At 62.2% G+C, this 25,122-nt stretch overlaps 6 protein-coding genes across 6 annotated transcripts in view; 4 read left to right on the top strand and 2 right to left on the bottom strand.

Annotated features, from left to right (window-relative positions):
- Positions 1 to 1,096: 1,096 nt before the first annotated feature.
- F751_5865 (Ribosome biogenesis protein brx1) lies at positions 1,097 to 2,749 on the top strand (the record flags this gene model as incomplete). Its single annotated transcript, XM_011401687.1, has 6 exons — positions 1,097 to 1,242; positions 1,455 to 1,566; positions 1,691 to 1,796; positions 2,013 to 2,296; positions 2,391 to 2,489; positions 2,621 to 2,749. The coding sequence occupies 6 exons, from the start codon at positions 1,097 to 1,099 to the stop codon at positions 2,747 to 2,749; spliced, it is 876 nt and encodes a 291-aa protein (XP_011399989.1).
- A 602-nt stretch (positions 2,750 to 3,351) lies between these two features.
- F751_5864 (Cell division control protein 45-like protein) lies at positions 3,352 to 7,685 on the top strand (the record flags this gene model as incomplete). Its single annotated transcript, XM_011401686.1, has 16 exons — positions 3,352 to 3,492; positions 3,683 to 3,784; positions 3,959 to 4,175; positions 4,325 to 4,409; positions 4,583 to 4,685; positions 4,830 to 4,912; positions 5,060 to 5,109; positions 5,265 to 5,338; positions 5,440 to 5,504; positions 5,700 to 5,878; positions 6,014 to 6,090; positions 6,355 to 6,476; positions 6,672 to 6,764; positions 6,941 to 7,040; positions 7,180 to 7,332; positions 7,530 to 7,685. The coding sequence occupies 16 exons, from the start codon at positions 3,352 to 3,354 to the stop codon at positions 7,683 to 7,685; spliced, it is 1,800 nt and encodes a 599-aa protein (XP_011399988.1).
- Positions 7,686 to 10,492: 2,807 nt separating this feature from the next.
- Positions 10,493 to 12,673, top strand: F751_5863 (Ubiquitin carboxyl-terminal hydrolase 22; the record flags this gene model as incomplete). The annotated part of the gene is made up of 6 exons (XM_011401685.1): positions 10,493 to 10,565; positions 10,764 to 11,028; positions 11,575 to 11,742; positions 11,973 to 12,059; positions 12,154 to 12,292; positions 12,521 to 12,673. 6 exons carry the CDS (start codon positions 10,493 to 10,495, stop codon positions 12,671 to 12,673), a joined length of 885 nt encoding a protein of 294 aa, XP_011399987.1.
- A 333-nt stretch (positions 12,674 to 13,006) lies between these two features.
- F751_5862 (Serine/threonine-protein kinase sepA) lies at positions 13,007 to 14,220 on the bottom strand (the record flags this gene model as incomplete). Its single annotated transcript, XM_011401684.1, has 3 exons — positions 13,007 to 13,459; positions 13,583 to 13,661; positions 13,940 to 14,220. 3 exons carry the CDS (start codon positions 14,218 to 14,220, stop codon positions 13,007 to 13,009), a joined length of 813 nt encoding a protein of 270 aa, XP_011399986.1.
- Positions 14,221 to 14,496: 276 nt separating this feature from the next.
- Positions 14,497 to 17,842, bottom strand: F751_5861 (Serine/threonine-protein kinase sepA; the record flags this gene model as incomplete). The annotated part of the gene is made up of 10 exons (XM_011401683.1): positions 14,497 to 14,700; positions 14,945 to 15,346; positions 15,556 to 15,747; positions 15,904 to 16,006; positions 16,301 to 16,575; positions 16,702 to 16,803; positions 16,935 to 17,039; positions 17,293 to 17,382; positions 17,498 to 17,621; positions 17,715 to 17,842. 10 exons carry the CDS (start codon positions 17,840 to 17,842, stop codon positions 14,497 to 14,499), a joined length of 1,725 nt encoding a protein of 574 aa, XP_011399985.1.
- An 811-nt stretch (positions 17,843 to 18,653) lies between these two features.
- The window catches only part of F751_5860 (Importin-5), a gene marked incomplete at both ends in the record, with an annotated part of 9,200 nt that continues 2,731 nt past the window's right edge, over positions 18,654 to 25,122 (top strand). The window contains 15 exons of the mRNA XM_011401682.1: positions 18,654 to 18,728; positions 18,884 to 19,072; positions 19,205 to 19,258; positions 19,627 to 19,720; positions 19,940 to 20,220; positions 20,492 to 20,746; positions 21,016 to 21,381; positions 21,742 to 22,224; positions 22,613 to 22,666; positions 22,788 to 22,931; positions 23,216 to 23,511; positions 23,631 to 23,796; positions 24,185 to 24,238; positions 24,360 to 24,455; positions 24,788 to 25,114. Of these exons, the coding sequence (XP_011399984.1) occupies positions 18,654 to 18,728; positions 18,884 to 19,072; positions 19,205 to 19,258; positions 19,627 to 19,720; positions 19,940 to 20,220; positions 20,492 to 20,746; positions 21,016 to 21,381; positions 21,742 to 22,224; positions 22,613 to 22,666; positions 22,788 to 22,931; positions 23,216 to 23,511; positions 23,631 to 23,796; positions 24,185 to 24,238; positions 24,360 to 24,455; positions 24,788 to 25,114 (2,934 nt within the window). The remainder of the gene's footprint in view (positions 18,729 to 18,883; positions 19,073 to 19,204; positions 19,259 to 19,626; positions 19,721 to 19,939; positions 20,221 to 20,491; positions 20,747 to 21,015; positions 21,382 to 21,741; positions 22,225 to 22,612; positions 22,667 to 22,787; positions 22,932 to 23,215; positions 23,512 to 23,630; positions 23,797 to 24,184; positions 24,239 to 24,359; positions 24,456 to 24,787; positions 25,115 to 25,122) is intronic.

The raw sequence follows: 25,122 nt of genomic DNA, 5'->3' as shown, positions 1-25,122 counted from the left end.
CTCCCTCGGCTGGACCTCCATCCGTTTTGAGGGGTCATGGCAATGACTCTTTACAATCCGAAACGCCCTCAAATGGGCACAGAAGGCAGGCACATGTAAGGCTCAGGTTGGCACCCTTGATCCTGCACATACCTGGAGGTGCAAGGGAATGTCGGCCAGCCCTCGCTGTGATGCAGCGCCATGCAGTTGTACAGTCGAGAAATTCCCCAGCTGGGCCACCCTGTGTGAGGATGATAGATGCTCTGGCACAGCAGACATGGGGCAGGGGAGACAGGCAAACTAGGCTCTTAGCCAGCCTCTCCACGGTGCGCCATCCAGGAAGGTAACCACACCTGGCGATTGTCTCTGCATCCTCATCGACAAAGACTCCTACTGGTTCGGCGCCATGGGATCGTGCCGCAGCTGCGACCGCCTGCGCCGCTTCCACAGTCAGGGCTCTGGGCGCCCGGGGCCACATGATCATGCCTACCAGGTTGGCACCCTCTGCTGCGGCATGTGCTGCATCCTCGGGCCGAGTCACGCCGCACACTTTGATGAGAGGCGCCGTGGGAAGCGCACTGACACGAGTTGGGGGAGCCACTGCTGTCCCGGTACCACCAGGCCTCACACACCAAGGCCGACTGCAGGATCCCCACTTGTGGGCATGCGAAGCTGGAGCTGACGTGAATGGAGCGTGGATGCGCATGGAAAGGCTGGGTGGACCTCCTCGTGATTTGTATGTGCATTCCAGAAAGAAGAGAAACTCTCGCTCTGCTTAAGGCGAGACTGGCCTGACTCACAGCATTAAAGCCATGCGATTTGCCGCTCAAAGATAACAATGCAAGCTCCAACTCTGTCGGAACGTCGTCGCGTCCATCTCCCAACCCGTCGCGCCCTGGACTGCTGACGTGGGAGCCTCCACCCGCAAAAGGACTCGGAGCACCGTATCACAACGGACTTGGTATACCTTTGTTATATGCTACCTGAAATTCTCTCGCTACATGACACATTGCATGCAGAACTGAACACCTGAAGGCGTCACGCACCGTCTCGTCTCCTAGTAGCCTGCCACCTCACCGGCCCTGCACAGCCTTATACGGAGCCAATTAACGGCGCCATGGCCAAGCGGAAAGCGAGGGAGGTGGCTGTTTCAGACCCTGATGTGAAGCAGACTGAAAACGAGCCCTCCACCTCAGAGCACGGGTTGGACTTTAAGAACAAGGAGCGTGTGCTCATTGTAACCTCCAGGGGGATTACCTTCAGGTGAGGACATTTGCAACCGAAAGGGCCCCTCTCATTTCTTTTGCCATAATATGGTCACCAACCCATTATGTCTTGGGGGGTTTGATTCGTGCTGTCCTGCGGTCCTCCTCCGCCATCAGAGTCTGGTCCACCATCAGACTGGTGCAATGAGCCAAGGGCTACATCAGAGGAGGTGGTTTCTTAACTGAGTGTGCGCCATGCTGTACCTCCAGGTATCGCCACCTGATGCTGGACATGATGCAGCTGCTCCCACATGCCAAAAAGGACTCCAAGCTGGACACCAAAACCGAGAGGAACCTCATCAATGAGGTGGCGGAGCTCAAGGTCCGGCAACCAGGGATGCGTGCAGGGCATGGGTTGGACACTTGAACACAATTTCTGGCCTAACTGCCTGGACACGGCAGAGGAACCTTCCCTGCCACGCCACTTCCTCCCACTCTCACCACAGGGATGCACAACCGGCATGTTCTTTGAGACGCGGAAGCACAAGGACCTGTATGTGTGGCTGGGCAAGACGCCAGCAGGCCCCACGGCCAAGTTCCATGTCACCAACGGTGAGTGGGATGCATGGCGCGCGGGGTGGGATTGCTGTTTTGCCTGTCCAACGTCTGCTGACCGTGAGTCGGTGTCCCAAGGATCCGCTGCCATCAGCCTGACAGCTGACCTGCCAGCAGGAGCAGCACGGACCCTGTGCAGTCCATGGCACCATGGTGTGGCTGGCTTTGGGACCCATCACCCATCAACCCCCCTCCACCTGTGTCCATCCGCAGTACACACCATGGCCGAGCTGAAGCTGAGCGGCAACCACCTGAAAGGGAGCCGCCCCGTGCTTTCTTTCGACGCCACGTTTGACCAAGAGCCGCACCTCCAGGTGCTCAAGGAGATGCTGACGCAGACCTTTGCCGTGCCGCGTCGGCACCACAAGGTGAAGCCCTTCTTCGACCATGTGATGAGTTTTACGGTGGCAGATGGCCGCATCTGGATCAGGAACTACCAGGTGCTTCCCAACCCCGAGAAGAAGAAGGCGGCGCCCGGAGATGTCACGTTGGTGGAGGTGCGTGTGATTGTGGGGGCCAACCAGTTGTGCAACCATCCCATAACATGGAATGCTTTACGACAAAGTTTGAACCCCTCCTCATCTTACGCAGGTGGGACCCAGGGCCTGCCTTAACCCCATCAAGATGTTTGCGGGGAGCTTTGGTGGACCTGTGATTTATGAGAACCCTTCCTTTGTATCTCCCAATGCGGTGAGTCAGGCTGTGGGGCCCACATTTGGCCCACCACCCGCCCCTGGGGCTGCTGTGGGCATTTCTTGCTCATCCCCAGCAGCACCTCTTGCACTCCCACCCACTGCCCCTCCTGCCGCTTTACCAAACAGATCCGAGCGGCACTGAAGAAGCAGCAGTCTGGGAAGTATGGTGCCAAGGTGGATGCAAGGGAGCACCGCAAGCAGCACGTCGCTGCCAACCCACTTCCGCGGAGCGAGCTGGCTGATGTCTTCCAGTGATCATGGTTTTGCTGTCAATGGGCTTGGACAAGGATATGACAGAATAAAAGAGTCAGCAGCTTTGTAACGAGGACAGTTTCCCCGTGAATATCAAAGAGTGCCCATCGAGCTGATGTCCATAGGGAGGTCACCGTGTCCGTCCTTTCCTGCGGGCCTAATGGACACGGCACTCAAATTCGACAAACAGCCAGAGAGGCTGACCCTGGATGCCGAGCCAGGCACTCTGGGAGAGCAGTCACTTCCTATTGCATAGTCACTTGGTAGAGTCGATAACTTAGCTAGCGCCTGCGTTCAGGACGCCATCCGGCGGTACCCTCATCTGCTCCTTGCTGCCCTCGGATTTCGTGTTCATCTGATTTGAAGCTCGACAGGGCTCGCCCTGCCCCTCAGCCACGTCCTACCGTTTGTTTTTGAGCTCCGTCCCCTCTCGGATTCCTGATCAGCTTGGTTGGCTCGACGAAGGCGTGGCCCGAGACCGGCGAGTGGCCTGGCCCGTTGCACTGCGCCCGCAGGTGGCCCATTAGAGAACTCGACATGCCGTTCTGAGCCCGGCATAGGATGAGCAATTGAGCAGGCTCCCCACCAGTCGTGTCCCGCCGAGCATGATTGTGACGACCCCGGATGAGTGGGTTGCCCTATACAACGCCATCAAGGAGGAGAGCTCCTGCAGCGAGGAGAAGCATGTCTTCATCTACGCCTCGGCCGCAGATGCCGACTCCGTTGCCGCCCTACGCATCCTGGAGGTGTCAAGGGGGGAGATGGGCATGGTGTTCTGTGTGCGGGGTTGGGAAGTTATGTGCTGTAGGTCTACAAATCTAGCCAGCCACTGTGGTGCCAAACTGTTTGGCGTTTGGGGATTGAAGGCCTTGGTGGACGTTCTAAGGCATGATACACACACCAGGCCCCCCCTTTGAACCTGCCACTCCACCACAGAGGCTATTCAAAAATGACATGATACCGCATGGGTGGTTGCCCGTCAGTCGTTACAAGGAGATTGAGGAGGACTTTGATGCCTGCTACCAACCTGATGAGGAGGTAGGGGACCTGAGCTATGGATGTGATGGGGATGCATGGTAACAGCTACTCAGAATCGCTTCAGGTTGCACTTGCTGCATGTCGCCACACCATGGATATGCCAAAATGCCACCGTATATGTGTCTTTCACACACACCTCCCCGGCTTTGTTCCACCTATTTCAATGCACCCCAGGCAATGCGGACAGCCATCCTGATCAACTGCGGGGCTGCCGAGGACGTACGGTCCTTCCTAAACCTGCAGAACCGCCCAAACGTGCGTGTGGTCATCGTTGACTCCCATCGACCGATTTGCCACGCCAATAACATTGACAGCCCAGAGGATTGCGTGGCGGTCCTCCTTGACGAGAGCGAGGGCCTGGACAAGGCAGAGATCCCCCCTGCCAGCATAGGTAGGGCCAGCTGCGATGGGCTGGGGTTGCCGGCAGTCTCTCCCTGCTTTTGGAGCAGGCTGACCTGGCAGGCATCAGCTTGCAGAGTGGGCCCAGGCCCGAATGATGCTCTTTTTGATCAGAGTGCCCCCCCCGCCACCCATATTCAGATGACCATGAGCTTGACTTGGACGACGACCCAGATTCAGGGGAAGACGTGGAGGCTGGCAGCGACGAGGAACCCGATGCTCAAAGGTATTTTGGCTATTGGATTGTACCAAGGCTTGCATATCCATGCCTGGGTTCTATGTTGAAGATTGTCTCCCTGCTGACCCTCGGTCTGTAGCAGCGAGTGTGTCCCAGGACGAGGTTCCATATGCAGCCCCAGGCCATGCACAAGCCGGAAACCCCCTGCCAACTCCGTGCAGGCAACGCCTGGATGGCGGGACGAGCGGCCGTCAGGCACGCAGGATGGAGGCACGCAGGGAGCGACAGCAGCGAGAGCAGTTTCGGGAAGTGTACTATGAACAGGTACGAGCGGGTGGGGTGCAGGACTGTGTTGCGGGGTCAAATGGTATGGATTGCCTGACTGGCTTGACCGGAGCTGCCATCTCTCGTCAGGCGTTCTGTTTGGTGTCCTCACACCAGCTGAACCTTCCGCCGCCCCTCGTCCAGGGTGTATCGTATGGCAAGCCTGCAGCATGCATGATCTTTGACCTGGCGGCCCTGCTGGGACAGGAGACGAGTCACATGCTCTGGTGAGGGACGGGAGCGGCGGCGCAGAGGGCCGGGCAGAGCCAGCGCACCAGTGCCTTGCCAGGCATGGATATGGCTTCTGGCACGTTGGAGCCGGGTTTGATTCTCTCGACTGATCCTTCCATCGCCACCCGATGGCCTCCCCACAGGCTGGCACTGGTGGGCCTCACTGACCACATGGTGCACAGCAGGATCCATGGTGAGGCAATCGCCCAGGGGGGTAGCATGTTCCCTGGGATGTGATCCCAGCGAATCCGATGCCGGGAGATTGTATAGAACAAGGCACTCTCCGCGATGGCTGCCGCTGCATGCAGCGGCCTGTCCATGCGGTCACCCATCCTCTCCTGTGCGCAGCTGACAAATACAAAAGCTATTACAACCTGTATGAGAGCCATGTGCAGAACATGGGTCACCTGGACGTCGCCACGGTATGTGGTGGCCAGCCTTTCTGCAGTGAGAGTGGTGCAGAGGGGCAGAGTCCCGCACGTGCACAGTTCTTCGACCTCCGCTGCCCCCTTCATTTCCTCAGGAGCGGCCTGCTGCAGAGGACGATGGCGTTACGGTCGCAAACATGGCCATCAACTGCCGAATTTTGTGAGACACAGCAAGAGTGGGGGAGGTGTAGAGGGCGGGGGGTGCCTGGAACTTGGCCTTGTCATTGTGGCTCGGAGACCGGGAGCTCAGTGTGGTTCTCGGCTTTACCCACATTGTTACATGACGTAGTTTCCGCTTGACATGCATCAGGTAAAAAGCTCTGATGCCTCACCCCTCCCCGTCCTTTCCTTGCAGACCTCAGAGGGACTTTCGCTTTGGGCTGTTGTGGGAATGGTCCCTGTATGAGTCCATGCTCTACAGCCCCTATGTCGCCGCCCGGCTGCAAACATACACAGAGAAAGGCAAAACCGCCCTGGAGCTCCTGCTTGCCAAGCTCGGGATCCCCCTGCAGCAGGCTCAAAGCCCATATCTCTGTGAGTCGAGGCTGTGGTTGTGAAGGGGGTGACAGTGGGTCGGTGCACGCATCTTTTGGTGCAGCGGTGGTCCAGGGTGGGGCTGGGGTCTCGCCCTCTGCGCGCGCTCATCCACCTACCCGTTCCAACCTGCAGTGGACATGAAGCCGAGGTACAAGGCGGCGCTGCCAGAAAGGCTGGCCCAGCATGCCCCAGCGTTCAGGATGGCAGACGTGATGCTAGACTCTTTCCAACTCCAGGCAAGGCAGACTGCTGCAGGGAGAACTTTGATGTGGGCACGGCGGGGCATTGTGCGCCGCGTCACTTGGGCTGGGGTTTCATGGTTGCATGACAATCGACCCCAGTTCGGGACTATTCTGGGGGCCAGGCGATGCCGCAAGCTGCCTTCTCAACTGCCATGTCTAGAATTGGCGGGCCCCTTCTGAGCACATTCTGAATCGATACTCACACTCGTCCCCATACCTCCCCCCCCGCAGGATGGATTGAAGCGATGCGTGAACATTATCGACGTGGTCCACGCCGCCACGGCACTGCTCGAGTGCGGGACCAAGAACGAGACGGCGACGCCGGGGGCCGCCGATCATGTGGACAAATTCTGGTAGGTGGCGCTGCTTGGGCTCTTTGCCAGGCTGGGAGGGGTCATTGACAAGTACTGGGGTCAAGAAGTAGCGCATTCTGCCCAACACAAGAGGGGTCGACCTTCCTGTGGACGAGCAAAATATGTCTCAGCTGTCCTATAACTTCCCTCGCTCATCTACCTTGACCGCTGGGCCCTTCGTTATACTTCCAACAGGCGCTGCTACCACGCACTGAGCTGGGCCCACGACCAAGGGGAGCTGCGGAAGGGGCTGGAGCTGGCAAAGCGGGTGCAGAAGGCGCTCATCAGGTGCCTACGGGGGGGATTTTGCATCGCAGATGCCACATGAGGGGACTCAATCTAAAACTGAAGCTGGTCGCGAGTCTGCACCTACCGCGGTCCACTTTGCTGGGCCCCATGGTCTCGATGCCAACCTCCGCTGTGGACCGTGCACTCTTCATGGGACCCCCTCCTGCCTCATGCAGCGATGGCGGGGGTGTGGTGCAGCAGAAGCTCTTCCACAACTTTCGGCACTTCCGGATCTACGACCTGAGCAACCACAGCATCAATAACCAGCACCTCCTGGTGAGTTGACATCCTGATACGTAGCGCATCTGCTTGTTTTCCTGCGCTGTGCCTGCAGGCCACTTGCGTCCGTCTCTGGGCTATGGCTGGATTCCAGTTTCCCTCTCCATTCCACCCTGCCCCACTCCCCTTGCCACAGAGTCACCCCATGGCACTACAGAGGATGGCTGCCTTCTTTCAAGACCAGCACTTCCACCACACCAATCGGCGGAAGCCTGTCGTCCTGATCGGGCCGGCGGACGCCTCCCTGCGGTGCCTCGCCGTCGGCTACGAGGCTACAGGCCGTATGCAGGTGGGAGCGGAGCACGGTGTTTACGGGGTGACCTTGTGGTGTGAGGGGCAGGCGACCCAGGGTGGGGTGCCGCAGAAAAGGGATTAGAGGCGCAGGGCCAGGCACAGTCCCACTCAACCCCCATGTCGCCCGTGGTACATGACATTCTTCGCCAAAACACCACCTCTGACACAAAGCCATGGCCTTCGTCCTCCCAGGGCAACAAGCTGGGCCATGCATTTGCGGCGGCCACTGAGGCAGTCAAGGCGGAGGCCTGGCACGACCTCTTTGACACGACGGTCATCCAGATCTCAAAGCACGACGTCGACAGGTTCAAGTCGGAGCTTCTGAGACTGGCCACAGATCTCCTGTGACTGACAGGCAGCAAGGAGCAGCAGGCAGGCCTTGGTCCACGTCCACTTCCTGATCCTTCCTGGCGTTGTCTGGTCACAGGAACGATGGAGTGAGGAACTGGGGCCTGGATGGCGAGCATTCCACCCTCCCCCGGCTCCATCACCTCCTACCAATCGGGGGGGGAGGATCCGTGCTGCGGCATGCGGGGGGTTGTCCAATGCGCATCAATGCAATACAGAGCTAACGCCCCCGGGTGGAAATAAAGCAGCACTCATACGATCTAAAGGACAGCGGTGCGGGATTCGATGATATGGGTTCCCTGGACTGGCCATTTGCGCGAATGAGCGGTGAGACTCTCGCAGTCGCCCTTCGGCTCATGGGATGACATCTAACAGCGTTCCACCATGGATCAACTGCTGTAATGTTTGAGGCGCATGGTGTCCACGCGAGCTCGGCATCATGCTGCCATGCGCGAGGCAGGAGGAGAGGGTGCGAGCCGGTCGCCGCAGGATGGCTTCCTGGTTCCAGTACCCCACATTCGACAGTGCTCCGAATGGTAGGATGTGTCAACAGGTGGCCAGGACACGTTCGTCAGGTTTCAATCCTTTAAATGAGGTAACGACCCACCCCCTGTGCCCTCCCAACAGGGATTGCGGCCTGGCCTGTGCTGCCATGGCTCTCTCGGCCCTGCTCCAGAAACCCGTCAGCGTGCAGGACATTGTGGGAGAGGCGCCGCAGCAGGCAGCATGGAGCATCGACCTGGCACACCTCCTGGCGGGGCGCGGCCTGAAGGTGGTGCTGTGCACCAGGATGCCTGGCGTGGACACCAGCCATGCACGCCTATCCTTCTACGCAGCCCAGATGGAGGAAGATGCGCCCAGAGTGGACCGACTCTTCCAGGCAGGTTCCCAAGTACAGAGTGTTTGTGGTTGCAATGGAGCCTTGTTCGGGGACCATCCTGTCAGTGGATGCTCTGGAGAGAGCCGAGTATTGTGCCTGGTCTCTGCTGTTGTTCCCAAGCTTGGCTTAGTACAGGTAGACAGACCAAGGCTTGCGTGCTTTCCTGTCCCGACTTCCATGCAGGAAGCAGCTGCAGTTGGGATCCGTGTACTATGCGCCAGCCTCACCGACCAGGAACTGCTCGAGCGACTCAGCGGTAGCCTTGCCATCCTGCTCGTCGACAAGACTTGCTCAATGCTGGGAGTCCCAGGAGGGGAGTATCATGGTCACTTTATCCTGGTCTGTGGGTTTGACCCGAGAACCGAACGGTTTGCCGTCATGGACCCCTCCGAGGAGGGGGCCGCGCCTTTGTGGTTGCCAGCAGCCCGTCTAAATGCTGCGCGGCTTGTACCCGGCACAGACGAGGACATCCTCTTCCTATCCAAGTGAAGGCCCATGGCTGCGGCACCTGGTCGTCTGCCGAGCACTGTGTATGATAATCTGAACTCCCTGCCCAGAAGGAAACCTGGAGTCCCCGCGATTCCAACAATCGGTGATTCAGCGCGGAAATCATGCATCTCAGGGTCCCAGAGTTCGACGGACTGCGATCTTATACAAGACAGGAAGCATAGTCATCACTCACATCAAGCATGCTGAATTTACTGATTCCAGCGCACGACAAGTCCTGACCTGCTGCTTGGCTGTGTTGAGCGAAGAGCCGCTCTCGTAACAAAACCGGCAATCAGCCTGTGAAGCAAAGAGAACCCTCGAAGGGCCGAACAAAGGACTTGGTGGACCAAAAGCTTGGCATGCGCATACATGCCATGCAAGTCTGATTGCCATTTGGGCTGAGGAGCGATCCGCGAGTATTGAAATGACCATGGAAGAGTAGCACCAAACAAGTGCGTTCGCCTGTAGAGTGCTGGATGTGGCGCTCCCCTGCGTGATGGACATTCCTACTGGACAATCGAACTCTAATGGAAGGTGCCTCCAATCCAGGAGGGTGCTCTAATGATCGCGGTGAAGAGGGAGAGCCCCCCTACTCCAACTGCCTCTGGCTGTGTGGATGTACCCCAGGATGGGTTCCCCCCGGGCCTGCGGGGCTTGCAGAATCTTGGGAACACATGTTTCATGAATAGTGTGCTTCAGGTGGGCTCATTGTTTTGAGATGGAAAGGAAGAGGCTCGGCGCAGTCCAAGTTGGCTGCCTGTCGCATGCATATATGGAGACTGCCAGACGGGGACCGTCACTGCTGGCCATTCCACTGTGAGTTTCATGCCTGCTCGCCATCCTATCCCCAACAATCCCTGCCTTTGCCTCAGGCACTGCTACACTCGCCCTTCCTGGTGCCGTTCCATCTCATGGGCCGACACAATGGGGACACCTGCTTCATCTCAGATGACGACTCTCCCTGCCTCCTTTGTGCCTTGGTCAGTCAGGGGTGTTGGCTCAAGACGGCCCATCCAGTGATGAGCAGGAGTCTCGCTGCTTGCTCCGTCCCAGAGATTGCATGTGTACACATCATGTCTTTTTGGGAAGCCCGTCCCTCGCCACGAAATATCTGGTGGGCGGCGACCATTCTCTCCCAAACTCCAGGATACCCTCTTCTCCGCGGCATACTGCGGCTCCCGCTCCCCCTACAGCCCCGTGTGCTTCCTCCATGCCTGGTGGTGCAAGGCAGGGGCTGAGCTGGTGGGGTACCAGCAGCAGGTGCCTGAGGGGGGTTTGTGGTGGTGGATGCTTGGTGGGTAAGCGCTAAGATAATCGTGAGCATCGCTTGGTCGATGTGGAGACCAGTGCCTAGTTGTCTCGATGCGCCTCCGTTGATGTATTACTTTTGGAGGCAAAACCTTTGGCGCTCCCCTGCATACAGCCCTCCCCCACCCTCATGCACCTCGCTCAGGATGCCCATGAGTTCCTGGTATGTTTCCTGGACGCCCTGGTCAGCATGAAGGACGCAGGTGGGCGGGGGCCCGGATGTGGGGCTGCAGACCTAACTGCTGCCGTGAAACGAGGATGCAGGGGCCTCGCCACCCTCAATGGCTGGCCTGGGGGCGCCGGTGCCTCTCGTCAACCCCAGCTCCTCGAAAAGGGTGTTCCAGGCCGCCAGGAATATGGCAGCCAGGGCACTCAGCCAAATCACAACACACCCTCTGCAGGGCACCCCGTGGCGCAGGCCTTCTCAGGCGCCCTGCAGTCAGAGGTGACGTGCTGGGCGTGCGCCCACGCCTCCACGACACGTGACGGCTTCATGCATTTGTCCCTGGACATCCCCCCCGCCTCGCACCTCATCGCGCCGGCCATCGCCCTCGACCCGGCCGACCCACCGCCTGCGCCCCGGGCGGCCAACGGGAGGCGGGTGGCGCCCCCCGTCCGGGGTCGCGGCCGCGGTGCCAAGGTGGGCAGGCGCCTGGGTGTGCTGGGGTGTTGTTGTTGGTCAAAGATCATTGGGATAGTTGGCGGCAACGCAGAGTGAAGTGGAAGGCATGAACTAGATTCAGTGGCCTTCCAAGCCTGGCAGCTGACCGGCAGCTCTACCCTCGATCGTGCTCTACGCTGGGTTGAGAGCATTCGCCACCAAAATGAGCAACCCCTCCCTCCCTCTGGTCGATCCCTCTTCTGGCAGGCCGCTCGGGGCCGCGGGCGGGCCGGCAGGGGTCGGGGGGGCGCCCGGCCGGCGCCGCGCTCCCCCCCACCGCCCACCCCCGACTCGGGCGGGGAAGAGAGTGACGCGTGGAGCGACGCCACCCTGCGCTCGGGGAGCGGGCTTCCCCGTGTGTCCACATCACGCAGCCCCGGCGCGGAAGGCCCCGAGGCCGAGGCCATCTCCTCCCCGCGCCCCGGATCGGCGGCGGGCCCCTGGAACGAGGACGCGCGGGGGGAGGCGGTTGCGCCGGCCACCCAGGCCCGGGCGGCGCGGGGCGGGGAGCACCCGGCGCTGGCCTCGTACACGCGCTGGCCGGGTGCCAGCCTGCTGGGCGCGCTCAAGCGCCTGACGCGGGCGGAGGACCTGCAGGGCGCCGCCTGGCAGTGCGCCGCGTGCGGGGCCAGGGGCCGGGGGGCCACCAAGCGCCTGACCCTGGCCGCGCTGCCCCCGCTCCTGGTCCTGCACGCCAAGCGCTTTGAGCACCCAGGCGGGTTTGAGAAGGGGGGGGTTAGGGGGACGATACATGGGGGCAAGGGAGGGACGGAAGGGGAAGGGAGGGCTCTCAAGGGAGCCGGCACCAGGCGGCCCCGGGTGGCCGATCGGATGTGCACGAGGGCGGTCTGCAGCCGCCGCGCCTTGCCAGCAAGCGAGCCTCGGGCGTCACCCGCTCTCCGACCTCACACCATCACTTGCGCTCCCAAACCATTTCAGGCGGCCTGAGGGGCGTGGCCACCAAGCTGAACACCTACCTGGAGTTCCCCATGAGAAACCTGGACATGCGGCCCTTCCTCAGCTCCCTTGGGGCCAGGTGGGGAGAGAGTGTGCTGGCCCTGTAACAAGAGAAACGTCCTTTGCCTGTGCACAGGATGCTCGTATCCCCTCAATGGTCACCTCGCCGGCAGACTCTCCCGCCATGGCAGGTCGGAACGGGAGCATGCACAGGGCAATGGCGCCTGCGCTGCAGCGCCAATGATGAACCCAGAGGGCACCTATCCCCTGTACGACCTGTACGCCGTCGTCGTCCACAAGGGGGACTTCAAGGTGATCACTGCGCGAAGCTGGGAGGGTCATCGCCTGGTTATGGCTCCCAGGATACACCTGTGTGGCTGCTGGGTGTGGGACATGTGGATCGTCAGTCTGGGAAACCCAGCGGTACCATTACTCCCTCTTACTGAGGCTCCCAAAGACTTTCCTTCGATGGCCGTGGCTCCGTGATCGCAAGGAAGACTCTCGACCCACCACCCTGGCCCCCTCCCAACCCACACACAGGGCGGGCACTACGTGGCATACCTGCGCTGCGGCAAGGGCGAGTGGTATCTGTGCGACGACGCCTGCATCTCGGCGGCCAGCGAGGCCGACGTCCAGCACTGCCAGGCCTACCTCCTATTCTATGCTGCACACACGGTTGGGGTGGGCGCATAGGATCCTGTAACTGGGATGTGGTTGCTTGCATACGAGAGTGCCTGCTGCCCATGTTGTCCGGTGTTGAAATGTCGATGAGGTGTGTCAAACGGCACTCACACAAAGGGTGCCCTTGTGATTCTTTGACCGGAGAGGCAGCACTGCAGTATGTGCATAAGCCTCGTTACATATTAGCATGGGGTGAGGGGGCAAGTGGAAGAACTGGGGGGGCGCCGTCATGCAGGTGTGTCTTATGGCATGCCCCCATGCACGACAGCACAGGCTCCCCGCCGTCCCCTACGACCGCTCCCAGCAGCAGCTGCGGCTGACCTCCCAACACTCCTCCCTGACCCGTCACCCGCGTATGGCCTGCAGGAGCTGGGCCACCTTCTCGGCTACGCCCGGCTGCATGCCCGCCTGGCCCGCCAGCGGCACGAGCACCTGGGCGAGGCGGAAGCGCGCGGCCAACGCGCGTGGCTGCGCGGCGGCTGCCACCAGCGTGGCCAGCACGTCCAGCGCGGGCAGCGTGGTGGGGGAGGTCGGCCGGCGCAGGAGCTCAGTCACGCGTGGCACCAGCCCATTCTGCGCCAGCTCGCGCGCCATGCGCGGCGAAAGCGACAGCAGGCGCTGCAGGGGGACGAGCAGCGCGCACAGCGCGTCGCCCTCCCCCGCGGTGGACATGACGGGGACGAGGGTGACCAGGCGCGTTTGCGCATCGCCGGCGGCCAGCCGCGCCTCGATGCGCGGCGCGTCAGCCGCCAGCCAGGCCGCCAGCGCATCCAGCACCTCCACCTGGCACGCTTCGTCCTTGAGCAGGTGCAGGAAGACGGAGAGCGCGTCATGCGCCCATAGCTCGGCGCGCACGCGCGCGCCGCCGCGCGCCAGCGCGCACAGCAGCGAGACGGCCAGGCCATGGGCATGGGCGGCCACCGCGCCGCGCTGGGGCAGGATGCCCAGCTGGCACAGAAAGGGCACCGCGCCCGCCACCGCCGCCTGCTCCTGCCGCGCTCTGTGAGGAGTGGGAGGGGGGGGGGGGTGGTCCACTGGTCAGACATGGGGACACTGGGGGTTGCCAGCAAAGATGTGTGGATGCTCTCAAGCACATCGCAGCGGGCCCTTTTTGCAGAGTGTTGAACCCTTCGCAAGCCGCCACCACACAGATTAAATTTTCGGCGCGGCTGCCTCGTCACTGTTCAGGCGTGCGACCCTCCTGATGGGCCTTTTGATCCCTGCCAGCGGCACCGATTCCCCCCCTTTCACCCCCAACCAGGAAAGACCCAAACGCACCTGTCTGCCGCGGCCATCCTGTGCAGGGCGGACAGCGCCTGGTCCTGGAGCAGGGGCTCTCCCGCGCGCGCCAGCTGGGCAACGAGGAAGGCGACGCCGCTGGCGTCGGCCAGCGGGCCCAGCGTGGTCGGGTCCACGGTCAGCGCCCTCACCGCGCTCACCACCGTCAGCGCCAGCGGCGGCGGCAGGAAGGCGGTGACCTCGAACAGAGGAGCCAGCACCGCGCGCTGCACCAGCGCTGCCTTGACCACGCCGTCGCCGAGCACCATGGCCGCGTACATGTTCAGGATGGCGTCCAGCAGCGGCAGCGGGCTTGGCGCCGGCGGCGGGGGCGCGGGCGCGTCCGCCCTGCCCGCACGCTTCACGGGCGAGCGGGGCGGCGGGGCGCCGGCGGTGAGCCCGTCCTCGCTCCGCCTGGGGCAGGGTGGTCGGGAGGCTTGAGTTCAAGAATCAAAGTCATGTGTCCTGCCGCGGCCCCCGCGCGCGCGACGCCCTGCAGGCCAGGAGTCCACAGCCCCGCAGCCCCCAAGACACCACGCCACGTGCGTGCCCCCGCCCTACATGGAGACACTGGAGGCGAGGCGTGACACGGTCTGCTGAGCGCTGGTGGGCGAGGGACCCCGCCGCGGCGACCCCAGCGTGGCGGTGAGTGAGGGGCCTTGACCCCGGGGGCTGTTCGTCCGGCTGGGGGTGCGCGGCGGTGTGGTCTCGCCGCTGCTCGTGGGCTTCTCCTCCGCCAGCTGGGCTAGCTCTGTCTCCGTCTGGGTGGGGTTGTGTCCAGGGGATGTGTGGTGGGTTTGTGGACAAAGCATCCAGGTCGGTGAGAACGGGCAAGGGCTATCTTTTATGCAGGGAGTGCGACGCTCTCTGCCTCTAGCTCTTCTTGGTACCAAGGCTGGCAGCGCCTCAGAAATCCAACAGCTTCGATGCATGGATGCCACATCTAGAGGCCTGGTTCAGATCCCCGACATAAGTTTCCACCCCTCCCTGCAGGCTTGAACTCACCAGCGGCACGGAGGCTGAGCGGGAGTGGTTTCCCGGCCCCCGTCCGACCGGCCCGTTCAGCCCGGCCTTGAGGCAGTAGGCGCTCAGCACCGTGCGCAGGACCGCCGTCATGCGCTGAGGCAGGGCGGCGGCTGCTAGGGCTCGCAGCAGCGCGTCCAGCGGCGGCAGCCCCTCCGCCGGCTGCCGCGCGGCGGATGGTTCCTCGGCCGCCGCCGCGGAGCGGTGTAGGAGCAGCCAGCAGGCATTCAGCGCCGGCTGCATCAGCTCCACGCACAGCGCGGGCGAGGCGTCGCCCCTCTCCGGCGGCAGGAGCAGGTCGAGCATGGCGGGGAGCGCGTCCGAGGAAAGCACGGCCCGCGCCCCGATGCTGGAGGCGCACAGGATCTCCGCGGCCCTCGCAGCCTGAAGGCAGGGGTGTGAGTGTGTGCATTCAAGTGTGTCTGTATGGCTTGTCCTGGAGAACATGGTGCCGGGAAGTATGCGGTAGGGATATGCGCACATTGTCCGCAGCGTCACAGTTTAGACTGGGTGTTCATGCCCCCGTCTGGTGTGCCTGTCATTGGATTCTGGTGTGTGTTCTCCCCCACAACCCAGATCAAACCTCTCCTCACCTGGACCCTGAGGATGTGGGAGTGGGAGGGCGCCGCGAAGCGCAGGAGGGCGGGCGCGAAGCCGAGCGCCATTGCCGGCGCGAGGCACGCTCTCCCCGCCGTCCCAGACAGCGCGAAGAGCGTGGCGTCCAGCGCCCGGTCCAGCAGCCGCTCCGAGGGGCTGCCCAGGAGCTCGCGCAGGGCGGACAGGCCCTGGCCGGCCAGCAGCGCGCGGGCGGCCTCGGCCGCCTCGCCCCCGCGCAGCAGGCCCGCCAGCGCGGCGCACGAGGCAGCGGCGGCCGCCTCCTTGACCTGGTTCCGCGGCGCGGCGGGCGGGCCCAGGTCCAGCGACGCCAGCTGGCGCCGCACCGAGGCCGCGGTCTCCGAGCCGGCCGGAGGGGGGGGGGCCACGCCGGGGCCGTCCTTCCCCGATACGCCCGCGCCGGTGGAGGACTCGCGTCGGGCCTGCAGCCTGGCCAGCAGCCCGGCGCCGGTAAGGTCGTCGGTCCCCGGCGGCTCCGCGCTGCCGCCGGGCCCGGCGGCCTGCTGCGCCCGCTGCGCCTGCTGCTGCTGCGCGGCCGCCGGCGAGGGCGGCGGCGGGGGGTGGCCCCCCGCGGCAGGTGCCCCTGCCTCCGTGGCGCCACCGCCTCTGCCGTCGCCGTCGCCGCCCTCGTCCACGGCCAGCATGCGCTCGACGACGAGCGCGACGCTGGTGTGCGCGTCGCCCGCGCGCCCGCCAGCGCGGCCGCCGCGCGTGCGCGACCACGTCCCGCGCAGCGTGCGGCGGTTGTAGGTAACCCAGGGGTGCTCGGCCAGCGCGGCGGCGGAGGGGCGCTCCCGCGGGTCGCGCGCGAAGCACTTGAGCAGGAAGTCGCGCATGGAGGCGGAGATGTCGCGGGGGAGGGGCGGGTGGGTGTCGGCCACAATGTTGTACAGTGCCGACATGGGCTGCATGTCATAGTAGGGCGGCGACCCGGTGAACAGCTCGATGGCCAGGCAGCCCACGGACCAGATGTCGCCGGCGGGGGCGACTGCGCTGTGCTCGATCACTTCAGGGGCCATCCAGTACACGGTCCCCACGGGGGAGGAGGCGGCGGGGCCGGGGCCGGCCAGCGCGCCGCCGCCGCCCGACGCGCGCGTGTCCAGGTCGGAGAGCTGCGCCGCCACGCCAAAGTCCGCCAGCTTGACCACGCCCTCCTTGGTGGTCAGGATGTTGGCGCCCTTGATGTCGCGGTGGACCACACCCTGGGCGTGCAGGTACGCCAGCCCCTGCCCGGGGAGTGGGTTGGGGTGGAGGTGTGTTGGTGGTAGTGTGGGAGAGACTTGAGCCAGGCAAAGGGGCATGTACGGTGTGGGTGCCGCGCCCACATGCCTTCCTTTCTGGCACTCGCCTGGAGGACCTGCTGGACGTACACGGCCACCAGGGTCTCCGGGAAAGGGCCAAAGCTCGAGGATTTGATCACGCCAGACAGGGCGCCGTTCTCCATATACTCCAGCACGATGTACTGCATGTGGGTGGAGAGCTGGAATGAGCAGCACCCGGCAACCACTCGCGTGATGGCAGGGTCTGTTACCCCGGCTGCAAAGCAAGTGGATTGCAAACGCCACGGGGGCCCAAGAGGGATATACTTTGGGCACACACTGCATGCTCCTCAACCATCACCCCTTCACGCCCATGCGCGGCACAGCAGCTCTAGAGCAGGCTGGCAGGTTCACAAGTCAGTGCAACAATGTAAACTGAGAGCCACCAGCACTAACCAGGTGGGTGTCGGTGCGCAGAGAGCCATAGTACTTGACGATGTTCGGGTGGTTCAGGGTCTTCAGCAGCTCGACCTCCCGAACAATGCCCTACGACAATGAAAAATGGGGCCATGACCGTACCTCCCCGGGACAGGATTGCCACCATCGCAATCAGGACGGCAGGCGTCTGCCCAACATCCCGCCCCCCCCCCACCCCTCCTACCGGAAGGCCTCCGGCAGGGATACGCTCCAATCCGATTTGCTTGATGGCCACATGCTGGCCGGTTCGGGTGTCCAGGCCGCGGAACACGTGTCCGTACGCACCCCGCCCCAATTCCTCGCCCAACCTGGAGGGGGGAACACAAACCCGCGGTGGGCACCGTGCACCGTGCATCGGAGAGGCTTGGCAACCCTGCCACACCTTGTCTCCGACAATATACCTGTATTTGTCGCTCAGGGTCTTGGGAAAGGCCTGGCGTTGCAGACGATGGGGTGAGAGGCCCACGAACCGGTTTGGAGGCCGCTCCGAGGAGGTGCCCGGGTTGGAGTCCGCCACATCAGTACTCATATCTCCACCAGGAAGAGGCAAGAAGTATGATTCAGGACTCATGCGCCGGGGCGAGTCCTGGCCTCCGACATCCCACCAGCATCAGCAGTGAACTGGGGGGGCAGGCCTGACCGGTGTGGGTTACTGGTCCCAGCCCCTCAAACCTCCGACACGACGAGGCAGCTTGGAATATTGCGCGGCGAGCCTGTTCTTATCTGCTCGGATGTTGGTTACGTCTGCTGCATGCCAGCCCCAGACTCGTGCATGTTGGGCAACCGAGGTCGTGCCCCGTGTGCTACCGATCGTGTCAGTTTCGGGGCTGGGAGGAAAGCAGGGCACAGAACATCTGTGTTGGAGGGCCAGATGGTGCTTTCATGACTAAAGTCTGACTTCCTGTGAAGGCCTACCAAAGTAAACCTCATTAAGATGCTGGATCTTCATGCATGGAGCACAGCAAATTCAATTGCCAGAGCAGCAGTGACCTCCGTTCTCCGCATGACGATCTTCTCCAAGCTTCCCCAGGCATATTCGTAGTGCACGAATCACGTAATATCATTAGGAATGTATCAATCCACCTTGTGTAAGGGGTCCTGTCAGCGCAGCACAGGTGAGTGGAAAAAGCAGTATCTTGGACCACATGTACTTCCTTAGTGCATGTGCTTATTGCATGAGTGAGGCAGACTGGATGCCTCCAGATCCTATAGACTTGTATTGCATTGTCAGGTTTTGCCACTGAAGGTTGTTTAGGGCTAAGAGCCTTCGCTGATGTTTTTTGAACGCAGGGTTACGTAAGCGATTTACCCGACGGCACCCAGCAGTGTGTAACCCCGCCATGCCCAACCTGGCGCGCTCTCGGAAGTGCTTCCTCCCTGGGGCAGGGAATCAGAGCACGCTGTATTCCTCTATGGTGAGGTTCAAGCTCCATCTCCAGCCCCGCCGACCGTGAGGAGGTGAACAAGTTTGCGCCCCTTCGGTTTCTGCGCCGTCTCTCCGCTCTTGGGCGCGCCAGGATAATCGGCAGCGGACAGTCCCTGCCCATACCTCTAGAGAATGTCTGCACAGGATCCTGCAGCCTTTGCGGCATTGCTGCAAGGCCTGCTGTCCTCGGAGAACGAAGTCCGATCCCAGGCGGAGCAAGCCTTCACAGAGCTGAAGAAGTACCCCGACACATGCGTGCCGGGGCTTGTGCAAGGGCTGAGGTCGAATCCTGACCCAGCATCTCGCTCGCTGTGTGCCGTGCTGTTGCGCAAGGTGGGGGTGGTGTCGACGGTGGTCGCCGTCACGGCTGCAGGCTGCTGTGGATGTGCATCGCCCAGCTAAACTGGCTTGGAAAGTGGGGGAGGGAGATTGCCAGTGACCCCTTCCTCACATCTCCACGCACAGGTGCTGGTCAGGGATGAGCCTTCGTTGTGGACTGGCCTGTCGCCGGCCTCAAAGGTGAGATGGGGATACATTGAGCAGGGAGGTGCGCTGGCCGCCGTCGAGCTTGTGTCACAACATGCATTACTCACAGTGCTGATAAGTATCCAAATTGCAGCAACTTGTGATGACCGAGTCGCTAAACAGCATCAAGACGGAGCAAGTACGGAATATAGCTAACAAGGTGACGCAGTATTGTGTTAGTCTGGGTTGGGGGTCTGGGCAGTTCCCTTGCCTATGATGAGGCACTGGGAAATTGTACTGTGAATGCATGGCATCTTGGATCTCATTCAAGGGAGAACCAAGGAAGTCACAGCGGGTTCAAGCAGTTTTGGTGAGGAGATGCTATCTGTGCTGAAAGTAAACCTGTTCATCCCCATCGCCAGGTCTGCGATCTTGTGAGCGAGCTGGCGGCTGGGGTGCTGGAGGAGTCGGGATGGCCCGAGCTCCTCCCCTTCATGTTCCAGTGCATCCAGTCTGGTGAGTTGAGAAGGAGGGGTTTGGGAGCACGTTCCTTTGAGATTTAAAGAGGTGCCCGCAGGCATTTGGAGGGGTCAAATGAATCAAGTGGTTGCTCGTTCGCCAGGCATTGGATGCATGATAGCCTATTACGGGCCTGCATGCCAGCCGCCCCAACAGAACCCGTTCACACCCACACAAATAGTTCCCACCCCCTCCTTCAACATCCTCCCCATCCAGGCGAGGATCGGCTGATGGAGTCGGCGCTGAGCATGTTTGCGCAGCTGGCCAGCCACATCATGAGCGTGCTACTGCAGTACCTGGGCACGCTGCACGGCATCCTGGCTGCCGCGCTGGCCCATGCCTCCACTGACGTGCGCCTGGCGGCCATGAAGGCGACCTGCGCTTTCATCCAGGAGCTGGAGAGCCCCGCGGAGCGCGAGAAGTTCCAGGCCCTGGTCCCCGCCCTGGTGCAGACCATCGGCCACGCCATACAGGCGGGGGACGAGCCCGCGGCCCAGGTCGGTCTGCGGAGGCGCGCATGGTGTTGAGTGGGGTTTCTGGGCGCAGTTCGGGCTGTTACATACGGAGCTGGGACATGGAGGGGAGGATGGCTCTGAGGTCGGATGTGCAGCGCTGGGATTGGTTTGAGGCTGCCGTTGGCCAGCATATCGGTCACGGAACAACGTGTTATCAACTTCCGTCCGCAGTCCTCCCGTACGCACCGACTGTCCACTTCCCCCCCCCCGTGAGATCCCACACTCCATACCCCCTCTCAATCAATCTCCATAGGAGGCGCTGGAGCTGTTCATCGAGCTGGCGGAGGAGAACCCGCGCTTCCTGCGCAAGCAGCTGGTGGACATCGTGAGCGCCATGCTGCAGGTGGCCGAGTCCGACTCGCTGGAGTCCGGCATCCGCACGCTGGCGGTGGAGTTCCTCGTGACGCTGTGCGAGGCGCGCGAGAAGGCGCCGGGCATGATGCGCCGCCTGCCGCAGCTGCCGGAGCGCCTCTTCAACTGCCTCATGCTCTTCCTCCTGGACGTGGAGGTGGGTGTTTTGGGTGGTGGTGGAGGGTCGTTCGTGGAGGAATGGGTGTTAGTGTGCATGGTGCGTGTAGGGCACGGGAGGATGGACTGTTGGTTGGGTGTGAGTCAATGTAATGACCGACGGCAGGCGGACCAAGGGGTGCATCGACGTTTCTGGGCGCCGGGCGGCAGCGGCCCAGCCGTGGTGGCAAGAGCTTGCGTTTTGTGCCTGCACTGCAAGTCTGAGAAGTCCCTCTTTTCACCTCCACACTCCCCTCGCGACACATGCAGGACGTGCCCGAGTGGCACACGGCAGAGGACGAGAAGGAGGAGAACGCGGGCGAGGGGGAGCTGTTCGAGTTTGGCCAGGAGTGTCTGGACCGCATCAGCTTCGCGCTGGGCGGCAAGACCCTGGTGCCCGTGGCGGGGACCACGCTGACGGCTTACATGGCCGACACGGGCAGCTGGGAGAAGCGCCACGCCGCGCTCATCTGCCTGGCCCAGATCGCGGAGGGCTGTGTCAAGGTCATGGTGGACGAGGTGGAGAAGCTGGTGGCGCTGTGCCTGCTGGGCGCTCGGGACGGCACCCCCAAAGTGCGCTGGGCCGCGTGCCAGGCCCTGGGCCAGCTCTGCACCGACCTGGGACCCGACCTCCAGGTATGGCGAGGGGGTGAAGAGGTGATCGGAGGGTTGAGGGAATTGTGTGCGTTGTGTCTAGGTTGGCAGGGATGGGGGAGGTGGAGGCAGGGCCAGGCACGCATAGGGCAGGCAAGGGGCCCGTGGGTGGGCACCACATGCTGCTGGATGTCACGCCGAGATGCAGGGGTGTCCTGATCATGTTTTGCGAGGCAGTGCATTGCCCAGACAGGCAGGATCTGGCTTGAAGGTTCATGTATGTGGCCTGATGCGGATGGCTGTTGCAGCCCCTCCATGGCAGCCATGCTCACAGGCAGCGGAATGATCAGACATCACCCTGAATTCTACCCTTGCGTCCCCTCCATCACCACCATCGTGCAGGAGGCGTCGCACGCCACGGTGGTCCCGGCCCTGCTGGGCCTGATGGGCGACTTCCAGAACCCGCGCGTGCAGGCCCACGCCTGCAACGCCATCGTCAACTTCACGGAGACCTGCGACCAGGACGTCATCTCGCCCTACCTCGACGAGCTGGCCACGCGCCTCATGGCCCTGCTCCAGGGCTCGGGGCGGAACGTGCAGGAGGCGGCGCTCACCGCGCTGGCCAGCCTGGCCGACTGCGCACAGGAGTACTTTATCAAGTACTATGACTCCTGCATGCCCCTCCTTCTCCACATCCTCACCCATGCCAACGACCGCAGCCACCACCTCCTCCGCGCCAAGAGCCTGGAGTGCATCTCTCTGGTGGGCATGGCGGTGGGCCGCGAGCGCTTCCGCGCCCACGCCCACGAGGTCATGAAGTACATGCAGGACGCCCAGGCCGCGGGACTGGAGGCCGACGACCCCCTGGCCTCCTACATGACCCAGGTGGGGGGCTGGGATGCAGGGGTTGGCTGAGTTGTGGTGACTGAGGAGGGAGGAGCAGGGGACCCTCGGGATTTAACGGTTATGTTTGGCTGAGGAGGCTTACATGGCACTGATGGAATGAGGTGAATGCATGGAACACTGTATGGCTCAGAGCATTTTTGGCGGTTGGAAACGTGTCAGGGAGGGATGAATTCTGGGGTCAATGTCTGTTTGGTAGAATAGCTGCCACTCGGTCTTTTATGGGCATGGCTTGCTGACCGAGAGGTCTTGGCATGGCTCTTCCCCAAAGCTTCAGTCCTGGGCTGCTGCGACATGACCCTGTCCCTCCAGATCGACCACTCCCTTTGCCACGCACCTAGCGCTCCCATCTCACCCTTGCACACTGCAGGCGGGGGCTCGCATCTGCAAGACCCTGGGCCAGGAGTTCATCCCCTACCTCCAGGTGTGCAGCTGAGAGTTTGCTCATGCTGACTTGATCCCGTTGGAGCAGGCAGAGATGGTGTGCCTGTTTCTCATCTGTACTTTGCATGCAAGCCCACCCACCACCCTGGTCAAGCCTGCAGGTCGTCATGCCCGCCTTGATTGCTTCGGTGGAGCTGAAACCGGACGTCACGGTGGCTGCCGGCGACGACTCCGACGTGGAGGACGAAGACGAGGACGTGAGTTGGGTGCTGAAGGGGCGCAGGGGCTTGGACGCTATCGGACAGGTGCCGAGCCTCCTGCCTGGTGCTTGTTGAGGAAGTTCAGCCTTTCCAGCAAACAAGCCCATCAACGCGGCTCTAGACCTTTCACCTTGATTGATGCACATGCATTGTTAGGGATGGATGGGGTAGATTCTCTGCGACAGGTCCGACCTCCACAGGCCCGCAGCTGTCTGCCCTCCCTGGAATTCCCACATGTTGACTCAGCCCACAGACTGCACCCACTCCTTGCCTCATTGTCAGCAACCACCCCCCACCAAAGCTCCACCCTCACACACCTTCAATCTCAGACGGAGACCTTCATCCTGGGGGACCGCAAGATCTCGCTGCGCACCTCGCTGCTGGAGGAGAAGGCGACGGCCTGCTCCATGATCTGCTGCTACGCCGACGAGCTGAAGGAGGGCTTCCTGCCCTATGTGCAGCAGGTGACGGGCATCATGGTCCCCCTGCTCAAGTTTTACTTCAACGAGGAGGTGCGCACCGCGGCGGTCCAGTCCCTTCCCGAGCTGCTGCGCTGCGCCACCGCGGCCCGCGACGCGGGCAAGGGCGTTGACGACGCCTTTGTGCGGTCCATGCTGGAGTTCATGTGGACCCCCCTCCTCGATGCCATGGCCAAGGTGACTGGGTGTGTTGGGGGGGGTAGGGGGGGGTGGGGGGGGTGGGGGCGGCGAGTGAGTGGGGTAGGTGGAGTGCCAACGACCGCAGCCACCACCTCCTCCGCGCCAAGAGCCTGGAGTGCATCTCTCTGGTGGGCATGGCGGTGGGCCGCGAGCGCTTCCGCGCCCACGCCCACGAGGTCATGAAGTACATGCAGGACGCCCAGGCCGCGGGACTGGAGGCCGACGACCCCCTGGCCTCCTACATGACCCAGGTGGGGGGCTGGGATGCAGGGGTTGGCTGAGTTGTGGTGACTGAGGAGGGAGGAGCAGGGGACCCTCGGGATTTAACGGTTATGTTTGGCTGAGGAGGCTTACATGGCACTGATGGAATGAGGTGAATGCATGGAACACTGTATGGCTCAGAGCATTTTTGGCGGTTGGAAACGTGTCAGGGAGGGATGAATTCTGGGGTCAATGTCTGTTTGGTAGAATAGCTGCCACTCGGTCTTTTATGGGCATGGCTTGCTGACCGAGAGGTCTTGGCATGGCTCTTCCCCAAAGCTTCAGTCCTGGGCTGCTGCGACATGACCCTGTCCCTCCAGATCGACCACTCCCTTTGCCACGCACCTAGCGCTCCCATCTCACCCTTGCACACTGCAGGCGGGGGCTCGCATCTGCAAGACCCTGGGCCAGGAGTTCATCCCCTACCTCCAGGTGTGCAGCTGAGAGTTTGCTCATGCTGACTTGATCCCGTTGGAGCAGGCAGAGATGGTGTGCCTGTTTCTCATCTGTACTTTGCATGCAAGCCCACCCACCACCCTGGTCAAGCCTGCAGGTCGTCATGCCCGCCTTGATTGCTTCGGTGGAGCTGAAACCGGACGTCACGGTGGCTGCCGGCGACGACTCCGACGTGGAGGACGAAGACGAGGACGTGAGTTGGGTGCTGAAGGGGCGCAGGGGCTTGGACGCTATCGGACAGGTGCCGAGCCTCCTGCCTGGTGCTTGTTGAGGAAGTTCAGCCTTTCCAGCAAACAAGCCCATCAACGCGGCTCTAGACCTTTCACCTTGATTGATGCACATGCATTGTTAGGGATGGATGGGGTAGATTCTCTGCGACAGGTCCGACCTCCACAGGCCCGCAGCTGTCTGCCCTCCCTGGAATTCCCACATGTTGACTCAGCCCACAGACTGCACCCACTCCTTGCCTCATTGTCAGCAACCACCCCCCACCAAAGCTCCACCCTCACACACCTTCAATCTCAGACGGAGACCTTCATCCTGGGGGACCGCAAGATCTCGCTGCGCACCTCGCTGCTGGAGGAGAAGGCGACGGCCTGCTCCATGATCTGCTGCTACGCCGACGAGCTGAAGGAGGGCTTCCTGCCCTATGTGCAGCAGGTGACGGGCATCATGGTCCCCCTGCTCAAGTTTTACTTCAACGAGGAGGTGCGCACCGCGGCGGTCCAGTCCCTTCCCGAGCTGCTGCGCTGCGCCACCGCGGCCCGCGACGCGGGCAAGGGCGTTGACGACGCCTTTGTGCGGTCCATGCTGGAGTTCATGTGGACCCCCCTCCTCGATGCCATGGCCAAGGTGACTGG

Source organism: Auxenochlorella protothecoides (genome assembly GCF_000733215.1).
Source record: "Auxenochlorella protothecoides strain 0710 unplaced genomic scaffold scaffold72, whole genome shotgun sequence".
Taxonomy (NCBI): Eukaryota; Viridiplantae; Chlorophyta; class Trebouxiophyceae; order Chlorellales; family Chlorellaceae; genus Auxenochlorella; species Auxenochlorella protothecoides.
This window is presented reverse-complemented; position numbering and strand designations above follow the sequence as displayed.